The sequence below is a fragment of the Mytilus trossulus genome, chromosome 2, assembly GCF_036588685.1.
Source record: "Mytilus trossulus isolate FHL-02 chromosome 2, PNRI_Mtr1.1.1.hap1, whole genome shotgun sequence".
NCBI lineage: Eukaryota > Metazoa > Mollusca > Bivalvia > Mytilida > Mytilidae > Mytilus > Mytilus trossulus.
The window spans coordinates 5,140,370-5,160,378 of record NC_086374.1 but is presented as its reverse complement, the minus strand read 5'-3'; the positions used below and the strand labels follow the sequence as shown (position 1 = coordinate 5,160,378).

Here is a 20,009-nt window from a genome sequence, read left to right as displayed (position 1 = left end):
GATGCGGCCACTTTCATTTTTGAAAAAAGCCATCTGAAAAGTGACATTTTTCGGCATATTTGGTAGATTTGTCATATTTGTGCTTGAATCGGATCGTTTTTAAAGACAATATCAGTTAAAATCTTTCACGTAAACTAATATCATCAAATAAAATAGACACTTAAGTGTTAAAAAGTGGTCAAAATCTTTCGTCTGATGATCCTGAAATTTGAGACCAAAATCGGTCCTTACCGGACATCCTTTATTCTTACATACTTTTGACTTTTTAACCCTGTATGCTAACATTGCCTATGTAAATTTTAAAATTGTTTGTATGCACATTGAACGACAAATTTATGTGACGTATAAAATCTTCTGACACTCAAATCAACAAATGTGTTCGTAGATAGTAGATGTTTTTTGTGATCTGTTAAATTGTCCCTTTTAAAATTGTTGTACGATGATGACTGATGTACCCATATTTTGACTGTTTTATTTATGTTTGCTTATTTAACGCATCAATGTAAATATAACGGAATTTGGTGAGACTGTAATTAAAGTGAGAGGGTTAGCGCTACAAAACCAGGTTTAATCCACCATTTTCTACATTTGAAAATGCCTGAACCAAGTCAGGAATATAACAGTTCTTGTCCATTCGTTTTTTATGCGTTTTGCTATTTGATTTTGCCATGTGATTATGGACTTTCCGAATTGATTTTCCTCTAAGTTTAGTATTTTTGTGATTAAACTTTTTGCTTTCCATTGCTTTTTCTACTTCGCTGTTTTTACTTTTCGAATCACCGATATTTGACAGATAGTTTAACCAGTCTACATTATAAAATAAAAACACACAATTTTATTCAGTAGAACGTTTGCAATACAGATATCTCGACATTATTCGTTACCCAAAAATTATTAGTATCCAGTAATTTTCCTACTATTATCTAGTTTATATAAACTTGTTACATCATTGCAATACACATTCTTGTATCAAAATAGACGCATCGTTTTGTGGTTGGTTGTCTATTCTTTGACATGTTCGGATTTCACCTCCAGTTATTGACGCACAGCTAAACGATGGCTCCAAATTTATATATAAGGAATTAATTGCCTGTGCGTCTCAATTTACCGGATATTACTGAAGTCAACTTATCATTATTGTGCAAGTCATCAAAAAGTCTAGTCCTATATCATTGATGCAATATCCTTGAATATGGTTGAGTTTCTTGTTGCATTATCCTTGAATATGGTTGAGTTTCTTGTTACAATATCCTTGAATATAAATGATGTTAGATAATTTGAAACAGGAGGCAATATTAATTTTCGATTGTAATATGAATAGAGATGCACATTACATATATTAAAACAACTCAAGGATCTTTCATGTGACGAAACAAACCAGAGAAAGAAGTTTAAAAAGAGTGAACATGGAATAATAGAAATGCCCTTTACGATTGTATTTAAAGAATTCTTCACAATATAACAGATTATACTGTTATAATACCCGTTCATAACTATTTTTGGAGATGCTAGCGAATCAATATGGAAACTTCATTGGCCTCCAGAAGGATTCAAATGACAGATACAGTCGAGTTTGTTGTCAAATCAAAACGAGACAATAAGAACAAATTCAACTTGAGCTACGACAATAGCTGAAGTAAGAAAACATTGAAGGTACCAAGATAGGAAGATGATGTGGGCGCTATGCACCTCGAAATAATTCTTCTGTAGACTCTATGGTTCAGCGATTCAATATTTGTTATTGCAGATATGCTATGTCTTTAGTATGGGTTTTGGGTCTGACACCTAACACTGATACCGTATGACGTCATTAAGACGTTTAGCAACCAGCACCTAATCAATCGTCATCTACGGTCAACATTGCTTTGAGGCAGTTTCAAAAACCTTAGTTTGATTTTCTTTATCAATGAAATTAAAATGTATATCCTAAGTCAGTGGATGTTGAAGTCATATTGAAAGTCTTTGTTTGATTGAGTATGTTATGATGACAAGCACGCTTTTAAAATTATAGACATAACCGATCGCAGAAAATATTGTTCGTCCAGATTTAATATTTCGTCCTGATTCACCAATATTCAAGTAGAAGTGAGAATTAAAACGATGAAGAGTAGAAACGTTGAATGTGTCAAAGAGACAACAATTCGACTATGGAGCTAAAACAAAATACATGATCTCCTCAAAGAGTCTTTAACACAGCGAAAATTCGGCACAAGTAGGCGGGATTCAACAAGCGTCTAAACCAAAATGTGAACAAGTTAACCGAAAATGGACGTGACACTGTAATCCGAACATACAAATTAAACCAATTTTCTATATGAACCTTCTTTGTCTGATATTTGTTATGTTGGAGGTTTGAAAACAAGAGCATATTTCACAGTGAAAAAAGGGAATAAAGCATACACATCAAAATTGTTACATGCGTACAACGTATGTGGCAAAGTAGAATGTCTGTATGATAATAGGTGACCACATTTTAAAGTACGAACATGATATAAAGGTTATCGATACTAAGAGGTTTGAAATACTATAAAAGACAAAGCGTGCGTTTATACTGTCTCACACTACATTTAATTACAAGCAGGTAAGAATTTTTCCTAAATATTGTACATGTATTATGTTACACTAAGTTTATTTGTTAGCTTTTTTGATGAGCTGAAATATACTTGACTCATGAATGCATTTTCCATTGAAACAAAAATATCTCAAAATTTAGTACATTTATTACAACACAATTGCTTTTGATATTATTTGTCTGTACCAAAAAATGAAAGAAAACGTTATCAGCTTCTCATATTTTGCATACATTTTACAGTACTTATGTGAATGAACATGGATTATCGTAAACTATCCTATACATGTATCACTACTTTAATATTTTTTTGTTATTTTTGTAACTTAAAAATCTTCCTATACTAAATGCAATAAAACATCATATTTTATTCCCTTGTCTATGTTTTATGTCTTGTGAACGATTATTTCTCTGCTTGTCTTTTTCCTTTTCAGTCATAGCGTTGTCAGTGTATTTTTATCTATGAATCGTACTATCCCTCTTGTATCTTTCGTCCCTCTTTAAGAAAAAATGAAAACAATCAAGGGATTAATTATGCCACTATATATGTATGAAAAAAAAATGATTCCTCCATTATTTGTTTATTTTCAAATTGTCGTCACACGTCTTCAATTGGTTCAAACTATTTTTTAAATCTTTACAAAATAGATCGTCATACTTTTTTGTACATATGTACGATCATTTCGATGTCTTTGCACTTAATGATTAATCATTAATAAAATCCGCCCATAGAAGACTATAGTTCCATAATGAATTTCCATGTAACATTCTAGTATATTTTTTTAAGTATCTTATACCTTAACCATTTTGTTCAAGCATATATTGATATCGGAGAAATAAGGTAGGTTTTTGGGGGTTTTTATTCCCATCTAAACATTTCAAACCGATTTAAAAATAAACTTTTACAGCCTGCGGTTTCCTTTACTTGCTATATTATTGTTAGCGCTATAGAACCAGGTTTAATCCACCATTTTCTACATTTGAAAATACCTGTACCAAGTCAGGAATATGACAGTAAGTCTTGTCCATTCGTTTTTGATGCGTTTTCACAAAAACAATGAAAAATATAGAATTTATGCAGTTTTCTATCATTATTTCCTTTGAGGAAACATCCTGCGCAGCCGAGAAACAAAAAAATAATTTAACAGAAGCTTTATTATAACTATTGGCATAATCTCACCAAATTTAAAGTTGTTTCTTGGGTGCGCACATAGTTTTCCAATCTAAAATATACTTAAAATTTGATGAAAAAACAAGGAAAATCACGAAATTTAACAAAATATGCAAATTAGGTCATGATTCGTTGCCATGGTAACTTGTTCGATGTCAAATTTGTTTTGTTTTTCTTAGTACCTTATACCTTAGTCAAGTTTTCAGTAATTTAAAAATATGTATAATAACTTTTAAATTTGCAGTAATTTTTGGGCCAAATAAGGGTCTTATTGCCCCCACTTCTTTGGCTATACTTTTTGGACTTTTTGGATTATAGCTCTTCATCATTTATATATATAAGCTTTGGATTTCAAATATTTTGGCCACGATCATCACTGAAGAGACATGTGTTGTCGAAATGCGCATCTGGTGTAGAAAACATTGGTACCGTTAATGTTATTTCAATATAGTACCAAAGTGTCTGGATTATACACTGTATTTGGTTTGATTTTAACGTTTAATTACTTTTTTTATATTTTTTCAGTTACAACCTTGAAGATGAAACTTGCTTTTGCTTTATTGATGTTGTTACCAGTAGTGTTTTCTACACCACAGAAAAGACTTATTTTCGGTAAGTGCTCACATGGCAGTGGTTTTCTCTTTAAGAAACTGAAGTTTTAACTTCTCCAGTCAAAGGTGATTTAATATTTAGGTCTTTTTTTATGATAAAGCTCTTCGCCTGGTTTCGGGTCTTGTAAATCATGGGCATTAGAATATTCAGGTGTTAACGTTCCTGAAAAATCTACCTGACAATTTCCAGAATTGGATAATTCAGTAATTACTTTATTTGTGTACAACTTAATGACAAAACAGGAAGCAACTTTGTTGTTTTTAATTGTTGTCACTAAAATGTAGAGTGAGTGGTAGTGTTTGGAAGATAAAGTACAGTGAATTATAATTCTAAGCTATAAAGCAAGCACATTTCGAAGATTTTAAAAGATATTTTGTAGCCTGAGATGACTTTTTTTTTTATCTCATCTGACTTACTTTGTTTAAAACAATAATCATATGTGTTAGACACATGATTTAGAAAATGTGATGTGCTGGATTGGAATGTAAATCAAAGTATATCATTCTCCTCCAAATGTGTCAACCTTATAACTAGGTGAAATATCATTTAACTTCAACATTTCTGAAATGTTTGATACTTATTGAGCAAAATACAACTCGGAGTATTAAATCCAACATATTGTTTTTTGTTTTCTTACTTTCAAGATGTTAAAATTTGTAGTGAATGAAACGAAGTATGACAGTTTTAACTGATTTTCATTTTGACAATATTTTTGATTCATGTTAATGTGACTGTTCTGACAGTTTTTATCTTGACCAATAGTGTTAACATGTACACTGTTTTTATTAAAAAATATCTTTTATGAAATATTTGGTTAGATATTGATGAAATTGTAAAAAAATCATGAACTTAATGTCTTTTTTTTGCTGGATTTTTCCCTTATCTTCTTTTATTCCGAATTTATCGTAAATAAAAACAAGATAAATCAACTCATCGTGAATTCAGCTAAAGTCGATTTAAATTTGTTTTTATTTCATTTTTCGGGTTTTGAATGTTCTGTCGGTATACACCGACTGTTTTTGTATGTCAACATACATTGGGAAGACCTAATCGACAAAGTTCAAATTTATATAGATTGAAATTCAATCAAGTGCACATCTGTTTAACGGGCTGTTTCATTGATATAAGAAATTCTTGAGAAAAAGACATCTGCTGTGCATAAATATAGACAGAAATATCGGGACGTCATATGAGGTGTATATTTAATTTGTATGAGTAAAAAGACATAATGAGTTTATATCAGTGAGACAGCAATCCAAAATCACAAAAAACGAAGTCAGCATTCAGCCTTTAACCTTTACATCAGCGCAAGTATAGTTAATGTGCTCTTCTAATGAATATGTTTGGTTTCCTGATTGATTCATGATGTCAACATCTAAGTGGGTTGTGACAGATTTATTTTCTTATTCTAGATACGTTATTCCAAACTGATGAACTGAAAACATTAGTAGACGGGATTGTAGGTACAGTAGGTACTGATGCAACTGAACAGGCATGTGAAACTGAATGCCATACACTCATCAAACAAGATCATCTCCTACAATTTGGATGTCCATTGATTTGTAAAAGGTAAACATATTACGGGGATGTTGTATACTATCAAGCTAAAAATGTATGAATGTTGCATATTGCATGTAAACTCAAGATTCTAATGCAATTTGGATGTAACAATTTTTTTCATTGGCTAAAAATTGCCGTCAAATCCACAGTTGACCAGGCGTAACTAAAGAGGGACCAGTCATTTTGAATTGATGAATCAACAAATGTCAGATTGCTACTAAATAATAAAAATCAAGCAACACCTACCTCGAATTCGCCGTTTTAATGTAATTTTATCCGAATTTGAAGCGTAAAGGCAACGTAATAACCTCCAGTTTGTAAGTTTTCATTTGTATGACGTCACGTTAAGCCATGAAGTCTTTGTGCCAAAATTATTCACGAATTTTCGCGGATTTGTTTTTATTTGACAAATTTAGAAATTTTTTCGAGCTTTATCGTATTTTTTCTTTTTGTAATGCATTAGAATCGGAATAACAGTACTGTAGTTGAAGAGTTGCCACCGTCAATTTTGATTTGACGGTCGCAAATCTCCGTTTTACTGTCTCCGCTACGCGTCGCCAGTAAAACTGCATTTGCGACCCTCAAATCTACAATTGACGGTGGCAACTCTTCAACTACAGTACTGTTATTCCTTAATTTCAATGCTTCTGATTAGAATGTATTTCCTGGAGATTTAGAAAAAAATAATTGAGTACCACTCTATCACATTTTTCGTATAATATATTTCAATAAATTAAAACATTCGGTTGATTTGATATTTTATACGACATAATTGAAAGTAAAAAAAATAGATCGTACGTTGCATGAAACACCCTTAGACTTATAATTGCGAATAGAACATGCATGCAACTCATAATAAATCTGTCAGGGCCGGAACAGAACAGAACAGTCACAATATTTTAAGTCCAATCTGCCTAATTCATAATTAGGTTCTATTCCTTTATCAATGTGCTTACAAATTTTGGTTTACCAATATTGAGATTGTTATAAAAATTTATCAAAGATAACTAGCTTTTTCAATGAAATGAATTATAAAATGAAATGTTTACTGAACTAGAGTGCATTTCTTTCTAACACAAACGATGCAAACGCGCACATGTTTTGATCATTTCTTTCAAAAATACAAAATTTCGGTTAGAAAGAAATTAGGCCCTAGTCATGTACGATCATCTGAAACGTTGTAAAATACTTTATAAGCTTTAGATTTCAAATATTTTGGCCTAGAGCATCACTGAAGAGACATGTATTGTCGAAATGCTCATCTGGTGCAAGAAAATTGGTACCGTTAATGTTATTATTAGACTGACTTAGTACATGCAATATGAAATTGTGCTCGCTACTACTGGACGCTAGCTAAGAAAACCACAGCTGTTTGTTGAGTACTGCCGCTCAAGAAAAAAAAATATGTTAATAAATTTTATTCCTTTTTCTAAAATTCAATATGAGAATTAACATTGAGAAGCAACATTGATTCTAGGAAATATGCTATTATTAATAAATAAATATCATTTATCAAAATCTTTTATTTTGTTTTAACAGTTTCCAGACTCTGGTTAACCGCTTTGGACATTCCACATCAGCTCCTCTGCCAACGTCCATCTAATTGTAGAGCAACAAAATAAATCAACAAGATTAACTGTACCACGCTTTTTTTATGAATTATAATATATAGAATAATTTAAAGATGTGGTATGATTTCAAATGAGACAACTATTTGCCACAGTTCAATGGAATGGTTTTAAGAAATTACAGACAACCAAATGGGTTTCGACAATGGGAAAACACCTTACCGTGTTGTCGGTTATTGAAGAAAGACAATAAAAAGGGGAAACGTTACAGCTTTGTCTTAAGAAAACAGATACATTGAACTCTGAAACAGTTTAAATCACACGTAAATCATTTTTCTAAATGTGATAAATTTTAAAACTAAATTAATATGACACAGAAAGAATCAAAAGTTGTGTAAATTCACGAAGTTGCTACTAATGAAATCATTTCACAGTGAAGTCTATGGCTAAGTAAGGTTTATTTGTTAGATTTTGAGGCTTTGCTCGAGTTCTTTATTCCTTTACTGATTATTACCTATGACTTTTGAAACGTCAAAAATTGATATGATGCAGTTGTTTTTTTTTCGCGGCATTTTGGGGAAAATCCTTATAAATCTATTTATTACATATTCAATGAGTGCAATGATCATAATACTATGTAATTATGATTCGCCTCCTTCGTCAAGATAATATAAACAACTAACAATTAGAAACTGACACTTTATTCAATATGGCATTTATTTCACAATATCAAACAAGTGTGGTCACACATCAATGTGGATAATATATTTGGATGTTCGACAGTGTTTTCTGACCAATACATGTCTGACTTTTCCACATAAAGTTCTTTGTTGTGCACAGTTACAGCCCACCTGTACCAAACACTGAAAAAAGCAGGGTCTTTTATTTAATATCGAGTTTTATTTAATGTTAAATAAAAAAAAAGAAGATGTGGTATGATCGCCAATGAGACAACTGTCCACAGGATACCAAAATAACACAAAAATCAAGACTGCCAAGGAGGAGAAACTATTTTAAATCAGTGCCGACCGTTCATGGATTTTATTTAGCTATCCATTGCTTTAAAAATCAAATCTACATTTTTCACACACTGGCTAACGTACTACGAGTACATGATGTTTATAATATGAACCTTCCTGCATTTGAATTTTGTGCATGTGCAACTTTACATGTACATTGAAGATTTTCTTTTCAACATTTTAACTTTGAAATAAATTCTACGTGAATATATGAGCATTTTTAAATATGACGCGTTAAAGAGAGCACAGCTGGGTGAATGTGCTCCAACACAAAAATATTTACGTAAAGAAGGGGAAGATTGGAAGGATTGGCAAATGATTAAGTAGTCCGAGACCTGTATGCATGTAATGTTTGTATGAATCTATTTATGTTCTTTTGATGTCATTTCTTTCCTGGGTTGTCCACATAAAACTGGGTTTTTTTTCAGGATCTTCCTAGTATCATTACTATAAGGTTCTGTCAAATGTGAAAATCGTTTCTATGATGATAAGTTATGGTTTTAAGCAATGATAATATATCAAATAAGGTAGATTCCAATACAGATACCAAAAACTCCTACACACTGATTAAAATTCTTTTAGATAGGAACAGGATTGAGGGACAAAAGGAATAAAAAGATAGATATACTCTTACATACTAACTTGTCAGTATGAATAAAGTAAAATGCAAATATACTAATCTGAGACGAAAATTAAAAACGGAAAGTCCCTATTCAAATGGCAAAAGTAAACGCTCAAACACATCAAACGAATGGATACATATAACAACTGTCATATTCCAGTCTTGGTACAGGCATTTGCTTATGTAGAACAATGGTTGATTGAACCTGGGTTTATAGCTTGTCAAACCTCTCACTTGTTTGACATTAGCTTTTAATTCCATTATTTTGACAACGATGTGTGTACAAAACAAACAGACATAAGGGGTAAACATGTTAAATATACAACAGTTAATATTGTTTTATAATCTTCCAGATCAAACGTATAAAGTTAGGGTAAACACTAAAACAAAACCCAACAAATATATAACCTTGCACTAAAAACAGATTTTTTTAAAAGTGTTACAAAACCACCAAGCATCATGTTGTAAGTAGCACTAGTAGCTATGTTTGGTAATATTTTGCTTTTTTATTTGACTTCTGGACAAAACAAAAATGTGTGGTTCATTTGTAAATAGAATATTTTAATCTCACATTAAATACATTGAATGGATGGTACAATTATTTGTGCTGACATTTTCAATCGTCTTATGTTGCAGCAGATCATGTGCAGCTGTGAGTTCTCGGTCAAATCTTTATTTCACAAACGATGCCTTTGCATAACAATGAACTGAGCTCAAAGCAAAGCACTTCTATAATACACTTTAACAAAAAGCTCAATCTTGTGATATACTTTGGAATAGCATGAACATCCACCATCAGTATTCAAATCACACGCAAACATGGATCAGAAATCCTCGAAAAGACATGAATTTTTTTTATATTATTTGTACTGATATATATTCCAGTTTAAAAATACAAAGTTGTGGTAAAAATATTCAGTTACTAGCAAGTACTTTATGCAATACATGTAATTAATAATATTTTCTGAAATAGGAACATACGTCCACCTTATGATTGTAAAGGGGTGAACAAATTTTAAAACTATAAAATTTTATTATCAACATATGAACACTTATTAGGAATTGAGTGTATTTTGTGTGGTTTGATTAATGTAGGCGAAACACAGAGTAGATTAAACACCCGAATGAATGGACATATGTCAAATGTGAACGATATTAAAACCAACAAATCGTTTACCAACATTTCAACCAAATTGACATTTCAGGAAATTCTATTAAAGTTCGCATTTTAGAAAAAAAAAATTTACCACACCAATAATCCACATGATATGCATGATGCTTCTATAGATGACCTTGCCGAACATATCAATAAACTTCTTGGAAGTCGTCACATTCGCTCCAAACTGTACTCACTTCCGCTTTCCAGACTGAACTCTCTATTTAAAGCGTGTGAAGAATGCCACGTTACAGATAGTCGATCTACGAAGTATAAAATAGTTGCCATGGTGATGGTTATTGCTAACCACAGATTATTCAGACCCGTTTTTGAACATTCGGAGGAACTGAAAAAACGTTCATTCTTCAATTTGAAGTACACAAACAAGGGTATTGATGCTATAAATATATGTCATATTCTTCACCCTAAAAGAGTAAAAAGCAACATTCCTTCTTACTTTAAGGGCCACTCTTCTCCTATAGTATCGTAATCCTACACCAACCCTGTTGCAACTAAAATTTTCAATCGCGAATAAGTGTTGCAGAATCTAAATAATGATGACATCAAAGCTAAACAACCTGATTGTGCCTGTTCACATTCCCATTTCGTTTATAATCCTGCTGGCCATGTAATTTCTGGAGACCTAAACAAAGGCAATAACTACAAGTTGAGACAATTTTTGTAAAAGGGTCCGAAATACAGAGAGCCACAGCCAATCAATTGGAAGCAGAACTTCAAACTACTAATAGATTTTGTTGAGGGTTATGCAAAAGACTCGGCAACAAGCAAGAGAAAAGGTTGAGGTTGACACTATTTCGGAGTGAGTAAAATCAGTGAGGTCATTGATTCAGATAAGAGTAAGTAAGCTTAAAGGATCAATGAGCACCAAATGTCGTTCCATCTTTAAAGAACCTCAGGTCATGGGAGTTGTCTTGCCTCCATGACAAATATGTTGTCGTTCCAGCTGACAAAGCTTTAAACAATACTTTTTGTTTGCAAGAAACACTACATTGACTGCCTGATTAATGAACTCGAGATAAACAACACACTTAGAAATCCTTTATTTACACTAAGTACGCTAACCAAGCAGGAGATCCTTGAAAACCAGAAATCGGTTCCAATCTCCTTTGGTGTTAATACAAAGGATGAAGACAATGATCTTCCATCCTTATATTGGATTCTTAAGCTTCACAAGAATCCTTATAAGGAAAGGTAAACTGCAGATTCTTCCAAGTGTTCCACTAAACCCCTTTTTAATGTTCTTAATGCCATACTTACTGCAGTCAAAGAAGGACTTCAGAAATATTCTGATGTGGATACTGAAAAATTCAAAACAGTTATTGATAAACTTTCAATCTTTATCATTAAAATATTGTACCAACATTAAAACCTTTGATTTTTCAACTCTTTGTTCCACTATTCCATACTAAACTTAAAGCTCGACTGAAACAACTCTTTTGCATATGTTTCTTTAACAAAAAGAGCACTAGACGTTTCAAATACCCAGTTTTGAGCAGAAATTCAGTTTACCTTGTGAAAAATCATACAGAGTCAATGAAAAATTGACCGAAGAGGATATCACTGCCATGCTGGACTTTTAAATTGACAAATATTTGTTGAATTTTGAGGTTTGGTCTTCCAACAGATTATTGGAATCCCTATGGGTACCAATGGTGCTCCTCTACTTGCAGATTTGTTTTTGTATTGCTTTGAAGCAGAATTTATCCAAAGACTTGTACAGAAAGGAGAAAAGAAATTAGCCCAGTCTTTTAATTTCACCTTTCGGTGTATTGATGATGTTCTGTCTATTAATAATAATAGATTCAGTGATCACTAACATTTAATATATCCAAGTGAACTTGAAATAAAAGATATTAACGACACAGATAAATCTGTTTCATATTTAGACCTTTTTCTCGAAAGGATTACTGATGGTAGGTTGAATACCAAATTTTGGGTGTGGCATATTCTCTCTACGTTGAAGACCCATTCGTAGCTTTTGGTCGGGTTCTAGTCTCTTTGGCATGTTCCCAATTTCCATTTTCAATTTTACCTTTCATAGTAATAAACAATAAAAACGGTTTCAAAATACGTTATATAATGTTACCATTCTCGATTCTGTATCGCAAATGAATCGCAAATAAAGTTATAACTAAAAATTTCAGTAACTTGTCTACATCATTGGTTAAATTTTATTAGAAGGAGTGACACATGAGTAGATCTTTTTCCTCTATGTTAAATATTTATGAGCAAACGTTTTGTTTTCTTACTCTGATCGTTATATTTCAAATCTCTGACATTTTGACAAAGACAACAGTATGATATCAATTAATCTTATGTATACAATAGAAATAACGTTCAAATCATTTTTCATTTTTCTCTCATGTTTCCCCTTGATTGGTTAACTGATGTGTCCATATGATGTAAGCACTCTTCTTGGCCTAATTATTTGAAATTATCGAATAAAGTCAGAAGCAGCGTTTAACAATAAGTTGTAATTGATACAAAGAAGACTTAGGCAAATTCAACAAATTATAAAGTAGTACTTAGAACTGATAACTGAAAAAAGGATAACTCAAAGATTTTATTCAGATTAATAATATTAGAAAAAATAGGACGAGGGTATTTGTGGTGTGGGACAAAAGTGCTTCGAGAAATGTAAATAAAACAATATCCAATTTTTTTTTAAATAGAATAAAAGTAAGAAACGAGCGTTGTTTTCCCTCCTTTATGGCATTTTTTTCCCTCTCTAATCAACAAATTGTTGGCATTTACACAAAGAACAATGAAAACCAAAACTAAAACAATACACAGTGCCCAAAAGCATAGGTATAAATGCAGGCCACAATAATATACCGCTGTTCAAAAGTCATAAATCGGTTGAAAGAAAACAACTCCGGGTTACAAATTAAAGTTCATCAAATATCAGAACAATGCACTACTAGATACAGACTACTAGATATGTTTTAGTTTGTTATTTATTTATTCATTTCGCATGTCAACACCTTATATTATAAACAAACTAAGAAAACAAACAATGAACGAATCATTAAATGATAAGCTAATATGTTTGACTGTGGACATATATTCGTTCCAATATCCTATATTTCAAATTGGTTTTACAATATATCTTTCGCTGCACATATTTAACTGTTTAAGTTGCTTACATATCTTGTTTTCCAATATAATTATGAACGAATGTGGGAAAAGAATGTATTTTAAAGTGTTAAGGTAACCAAAACAACTTAAGAAAATAAAACTAATGAGGGGGTGCGATAATTAATGGCTCATCAGGGTATTTAAATGTGTCCAGAATATCTTACTAATTGCATAATTTACGACCTTGACTGGCTATACAGCTCTTTCGCGGTCGCCTCGTGCCCAGTGTCGATTGTTGACCTTTAAAAAATTTCTGTCGCAGTTGGTCAGGAACAGGTGGGAGGCGCCATATTGAATGGCGGCCATCCTGGTTACGTGAGTGGTTTTGGTTCGTTTTTATACTATTTTGATGTTTCTTTGTAGTGTGAACTCCACAAGGTCTGCTTTCAGAATCAGGTTGATCACCTGTGCAATCTGCTAACCTCGCCGATGTGTTGCTGGTAAATGTATCATTGCCGATGTAGTAGATGACTGCAAATTGCAATAAAACTACGATACATATAGTCCACGAACGGCTAGGCAGCATGTGACACTCACCCATCCACAATAAGTTTCAGAGTGTCGCTTTCGCGGGTTTACTGTATGAAACCATCAAAAACTAGTGTGTCGTAAAATCATCTGATCAGTTCAATGTGCTTTATCGAAACTAACGGCTATGAAACGACCTAGCAAAAATAGATATACCGACTTTTAATAATCATAATAATGTGATGTGCCAAATGATGATTGGAAAGTATTTTAAAATGTCCAGATTGTGATTATTTGCATCTGTCTTTGCAAATTGTCAATCAATCTGAATAGCCCAACCCTGCTCAGCACTCTTAAAATACTCCCAAAACTGATTTTATGTCTGACAATGTGTTTTCCTCGTATAAAGTAATCTAAAATACTTTTGAATCGTAAGAGCGCACGCGAAATTGTCAAGACAGTATTATATTTAATATTTGTTTTACTCCAGCACACGTTACTAAATGCTATATAAAAGAATTTGTCTGTATTCAAGTTGTCTGAATTTTCTGCTAGTAAATTCCGATTGTTTTTGTACATATTGTTCGTAGTATGCTCATTAGTATGGCGTTCATTATCACTGAACTAGTATATATTTGTTTAGTGGCCAGCTGAAGGACGCCTCCGGGTGCGGGAATGTCTCTCTATATTGAATGTTGGCGACCTTCTGCTGTTGTTTTTTCTATGGTTGGGTTGTTGCCTCTTTGACACTTTCCCCATTTCCATTCTCAATTTTATTATCAATATAGATATCTTCACAGTTTAATCAAATTATACAAAAAAAAATAGTGATGTTTAATACCTTTATATTCATGTCGGATTTGGACTTGGTAAGATGGGGGATTAAAAACATTAAAGTGTCTCCTACTGTACATGATATGATTTTCGTTTACTAACTTTTGAATAATTCACTTATTAACACTATTTAAACCCTTAGTTCTGAGATACTTTATAAATTGAATTTATAAACTGAAAACTTGAGAAATACTAAATTTTCGTATACACCTGGCTGTCCGAAGTCAATAATTTGTTGCAATCTTAAGAATTTGGTTATGTCGACGTTATGTCATAAAACACTCTTTAAATTTTGAAACATTTCTACATTTAATTCTAATCGTATAAAAACGGCCAGATAACGTATTTGGTCCTGATATAACCAATGTCTAAGAACTTTTTCGTCTGAATTGCCTGCAGGAAGTTCCAAATACGAGAGTATATTTTACTGTAGATTGGGAAACACAAACACACAAAAATAATGAACGATTACAGACAATGTCACTAAGTGGAATGTCTGCAGGATTATAAGTGTAAGTACATACGTGCTAGGTTCTTTAAAGGTTATCGATACTAAAAGGTTTGTAATACTATAAAAGACAAAGCATGCGTTCATTCTGTCTCAGACCACATTCAATTGCAGCAAGCAGGTAAGACGTATTCATAATATTTGTCTATGTAGCAAGGCATGAGTTTAAATGTACTAAAAACAGTCGGTCTCATTTTCCATTACACTTAGTTTATAAGTTAGGCCATTTGATGAGCCGAAACATACTTGACTCTTGAATGCATTTTCGTTGAAAGAAAAATATATCGACATTAAGTACATGTATAATACACAAAAAAATTCTTTGATTCCATATACTAGAAACAATTAATGAAGCAATCACATTCTGTTCTTTTCATATTTTAAATAAGTTTTCAAGTTCTTTTGTATATGAAGCTAGATTATGTCTAACTTTCCGATACATGTATCACTCCTTCCACAAATTCTTAAAACTTAAAATCTTTCCATACAAAATGCATAACACATCCTATTTTTTATTCTGAATCAATAAAGGAAAGAATTAGGGGGAGAATAATTAAACAATGTAATTTTAATCCTGGTATCCATGACGAGTTTATTTAAAAACAAAATGTGACCTTTCCTTTATCATTTGTTTTGTCTCACGTCTGATACATTTACCAAAATATTTTATAATTATAAGAATAGATCGTTTCGTTAATTTGTATATATTTGCGCTCTTTTCGATTTATTCGCACTAATTTAATAAACGTTTGTTTCAATACGGTCTGACGATAGAGGACTTTAATTCATAGATGTTAATACACCATGTTTCATACCAATCTATTTCGTTTTGTGTCATTGTTCTGTTCATGTTGGTCCATCTACATATAGATATCATAATGTATAGTAGTCATTGGAAATTTATGTTCCTATACAAACATTTCAAACCTCTGACAGCTTGATCTTACCATTGATTCATTTATCAAACGAGATATGGTAAAGTTTTATAGTAATGCTGTTTTTCCGTTATGACTATTTGTCGAAACATTTTCTTGTGAACATATGATCCTTATGATCATTACAGCCTCTTGCTTATCATTGGACAAGTTATTTCCAAAATAGAACCGATATTGAAATTTCTTAATTAAACTCTGTATTTGGTTTCAAAGAGTTATAATTCAATTAAACTATTGTTATCTATTTTCAGTTAAAACCTTAAAGATGAAACTTACTTTTGCTCTATTGTTGTTGCTACCAGTGGTATTTTCTATGCCACAGAAAAGACTTCTTCTTGGTAAGTGCACACGATCCGTTAAACTAAGGTTTCAACTCATGAACGCAAAGCTGACCTTTGATAAATTATTTGTGGTTTTAGGTTCTTTTTTAGTCGGTCATATAACTCTACAATCGATTCGTGACTTATACATCATTAACTTTCAAATATTCTTACGTGCATGTTCCGGGCCAAGGTAAATCCCGAAAAGCATTTATGACATATGAAATGGATAAATATTTGATTAATTTTTGTGTGTTATAATACCAAAATACCTTCGTAGATTTTTATTTTGTAATATTTGTGTACCTTTTTATAATAAGATATGTAATAGCTTTGTTGATTTGGTAGTATTACACCTAACAAGTAATATGACAAAAATACAAAACTTCAATGAATATTTATAACAAACAAAATGTCCCTCATTAGATGGCAAACTCAGTGCAAATAATCAAATGAAAAAAAAACCAACTGTCATAATCTTGACTTGGTACAGGTATTTGCTAAAATAAAAAATAGTGGAATAAACCTTGTTTTACAGGTATTTGCTAATTACAGTGGATAACTCTTGTTTTACAGGTATTTGCTATCATAAAAAATAGTGGATTACATCTGAAGTTGCGATTAGTATGGTCAATCTATACCTATTTTGATATGTGTTCGCTGATGTTTCTTATGTAGACGAAACGTTGTTCATCTTGTGTCTTTACTTTTTGTGGTTCGAAAAGAAATCCAATGTTTTGGAAAGGGTTTCTGTGATTTGCCGGGGTTAGATTTGTATGTCAAAGCAAATCTTTATTCTCCCAAACTTTTGAATTTGTGAAATTAAATATAATTTAACTGTATAACATTTAAAATATACTGAGTATATATATATTGAGTAACAGACACCGTGGGTACACTATATAGCTTTTTCTCTCGTATTTAGTCGAACACTTTATAATTAAAACAAATTTATTTTTTGAGAAATAAGTTTTGATACTGATCATATCAAAAGTTCAAATTTTTCGCATTAAACAAATCTCTTGTTATGGTAAATTTAATTATATATTAAAGGAAGTTTTATCGTTCTTGAACTTAAAAAAACTTAATAACTTCTGTTAATTTTTTTAAGCGATGTTTCTACCTTATCTACTGATATAAATATATCGTTAATTAAGACAAAGATATTTTGAATACTTTTGAAGAGAAAACCGACCGGTACTACATGTGCATCAGGAACCCATGGTTTAAGTTGCGATTAGTTTGGTCAATCTTCGGCATGATTAGATTTGATTGTTTCTTGGAATTTTTCTATTTTGTTTGCAAATTATTGTATAAACGATTCATATTGGTTAAAACATTTTGAAAAACACTGTTTAAAAGAGTCTAAATGTTTTATGTAGAATCAAAAAATCAAATTCAATCAAAAAGATATATCTGCTGTCCTTTTTAAGTTTTACTGTTACATTGGCAAAATCCCATTTAATAGCATTGTGATTGGAACTTCTGGACTTAATTCTTAAAAAGTGTATATACTATTTGTATAGATTAAAAGAAAGAATATAACAGTCTGAAAAAACTAATCATAGATACCAGGATTAAATTTTGTATATACGCCAGACGCTCAATTCGTCTTACAAGAGACTAATCAGTAACTCTCGAATCCAAAAAGGTTAAAAAGGCCAAATAAATTACAAAGTTGAGGTGCATTGTTTAAGACCGAAATTCTTAAAAAAATTCAAAATACAGCTAAATGCATATTAGCGTCACAAAAGACAACTAAAAGTCAAATATGGTTTTCAACAAATGAAATATTTCTATATAGTATTACAAGCTATTAAACGCCCCCAATCTAGCAATTTTTGTTTTTACAGAGGATCATTGTCGGTTTACAACTGAGAGCTTGCGCTAGCTATAAAACAATATTTAATCCACCATTTTCTACACACGAACATGCATGTGAGTTGGCAATATGAAAGTAGTTCTCAATTCATTTGATGAGTTTTAGCTTTTGATTTTGCATTTTCGTTTTGAATTTCCACGGAGTTCGGTATCTGTATTATTTTACTAATAAGGAAAATACACAAATTATTTATGTTATATGCACTTTTGCAGGTTTTACAATTATTTTTATTTCTATTTTAGATACTTTACTAGCAACCGATGAACTTAAGAAACTAGTAGACGGAATATTTAGTTCATTAGGTGCTAGTGCAACTGAACAGGCATGTGAAACTGAATGCCACACACTCATCCAATCAGATCATCTCCTTCAATTCGGATGTCCTTTGATTTGTAAAAGGTAAACATATATTGGTTTTATTCTTTCTTATTATTAATGAAGATTCGTTTATTATCATTGAAAGCATGTATGAGTGTAATATTTTTCTCGTCACCTCAAGTTTGCAATGCATCTGATTGTAGCCTATTTGTGAAGATTCTACGTCTTTGTCGTTTGATATCAAGTATTTGTTCAACTATTCAAAACACTGTGTTCGATGAATTTAGTTATAAGACATAATGTAAGGTAGTTAATCTAATATACGGCACGTGAAACTGTTTTTAGAATCATCAGTTAACCGTCTTGTCCAATAGTTTGAATAGAAAATACAAACAAATTATAATAACAAAATTTGAAACCCTGACAGAACAATTAAAATATATTAAGATGAAAATCTGAAAGGTTGATAACACATATAAAGAATAACATGACACAGTATATATGTAGAACAAATAACTAGTACGTATTAGCCACACTAAATACAATATTGTTCGAAGTCTGATTTGGTACAGATTGACGACTTTCCTTTATATTGAACAATAAGACAGCATATAGTTTTGAAAACCATCATCAAAACGTGCTGGCTACTCTTGGACGTTAGATATGGTTCTCACATGTGTTGTTGAATACTGTCGATTAAGAATACAAAAGAATCTGAAAACAACATTCATTTTCCCTTTTCCTAAAATTCAATATGAGAGTTACTTAGAACCAACAGTACTTCAAGGGAACATATTACAATTTAGATATAAATATATATTTATTTTAAGAACATCAGTTGTTCGACCTGTTAGTCAAATGCGTTTTGTTTAAATGAAATTTGTCACTTTTTTGGTCTTTTTGGAAAATGTTGTTTGTGCAGTATTTAGACCCTTCTACAACGCAATTTGTTTTACATGCACACGTATAAAAAATGCGGTTATTATCCAACGCAATCAAAGGTTTGAATGTAGTTTTTAATTTAGACTTGTTTATATATATATTTATATATAAAGTGCCTAGAAAATCAACCTAACGATGTTAAAGTAGATTTAATTCGTAACTTCCATGTATATATTTGTTTGTCTATTTTGTTAATTCAAGTATTCTTTATTTTATACCAACAGTTTCCAGACTCTGGTTCACCGATTTGGACATGCAACAGCTGCCACTGTTTAGATACAAAAAAATAAATCTTCAAGATTTATAGCATCTTGTTCTTTATGAATGATTTACTTATATTCACGCAGTGTTTTGTGGACTACGAAA

The 20,009-nt window shown here is 31.6% G+C and overlaps 2 protein-coding genes across 2 annotated transcripts; both read left to right on the top strand.

Moving 5' to 3' along the window:
- Positions 1-4,266: 4,266 nt before the first annotated feature.
- LOC134706334 (uncharacterized) lies at positions 4,267-7,553 on the top strand. Its single transcript, XM_063565193.1, has 3 exons — positions 4,267-4,352; positions 5,765-5,921; positions 7,452-7,553. Exons 1-3 carry the CDS (start codon positions 4,280-4,282, stop codon positions 7,513-7,515), a joined length of 294 nt encoding a protein of 97 aa, XP_063421263.1. The 5' UTR covers positions 4,267-4,279; the 3' UTR covers positions 7,516-7,553.
- Positions 7,554-15,315: 7,762 nt separating this feature from the next.
- Positions 15,316-19,947, top strand: LOC134704868 (uncharacterized). The gene is made up of 4 exons (XM_063563654.1): positions 15,316-15,367; positions 16,433-16,519; positions 18,626-18,782; positions 19,868-19,947. Exons 2-4 carry the CDS (start codon positions 16,447-16,449, stop codon positions 19,917-19,919), a joined length of 282 nt encoding a protein of 93 aa, XP_063419724.1. The 5' UTR covers positions 15,316-15,367; positions 16,433-16,446; the 3' UTR covers positions 19,920-19,947.
- Positions 19,948-20,009: the final 62 nt, after the last annotated feature.

What these genes read in the sequence shown, in the direction of transcription:
- LOC134706334 (XM_063565193.1), top strand. Translation starts at nt 4,280, where the DNA reads ATGAAACTTGCTTTTGCTTTATTGATGTTGTTACCAGTAGTGTTTTCT. An exon ending in ACAGAAAAGACTTATTTTCG is followed by an intron (nt 4,353 to 5,764) that starts GTAAGTGCTCAC and finishes TTCTTATTCTAG; the next exon opens with ATACGTTATTCCAAACTGAT. An exon ending in TGTCCATTGATTTGTAAAAG is followed by an intron (nt 5,922 to 7,451) that starts GTAAACATATTA and finishes TTGTTTTAACAG; the next exon opens with TTTCCAGACTCTGGTTAACC.
- LOC134704868 (XM_063563654.1), top strand. Translation starts at nt 16,447, where the DNA reads ATGAAACTTACTTTTGCTCTATTGTTGTTGCTACCAGTGGTATTTTCT. An exon ending in ACAGAAAAGACTTCTTCTTG is followed by an intron (nt 16,520 to 18,625) that starts GTAAGTGCACAC and finishes TTTCTATTTTAG; the next exon opens with ATACTTTACTAGCAACCGAT. An exon ending in TGTCCTTTGATTTGTAAAAG is followed by an intron (nt 18,783 to 19,867) that starts GTAAACATATAT and finishes TTATACCAACAG; the next exon opens with TTTCCAGACTCTGGTTCACC.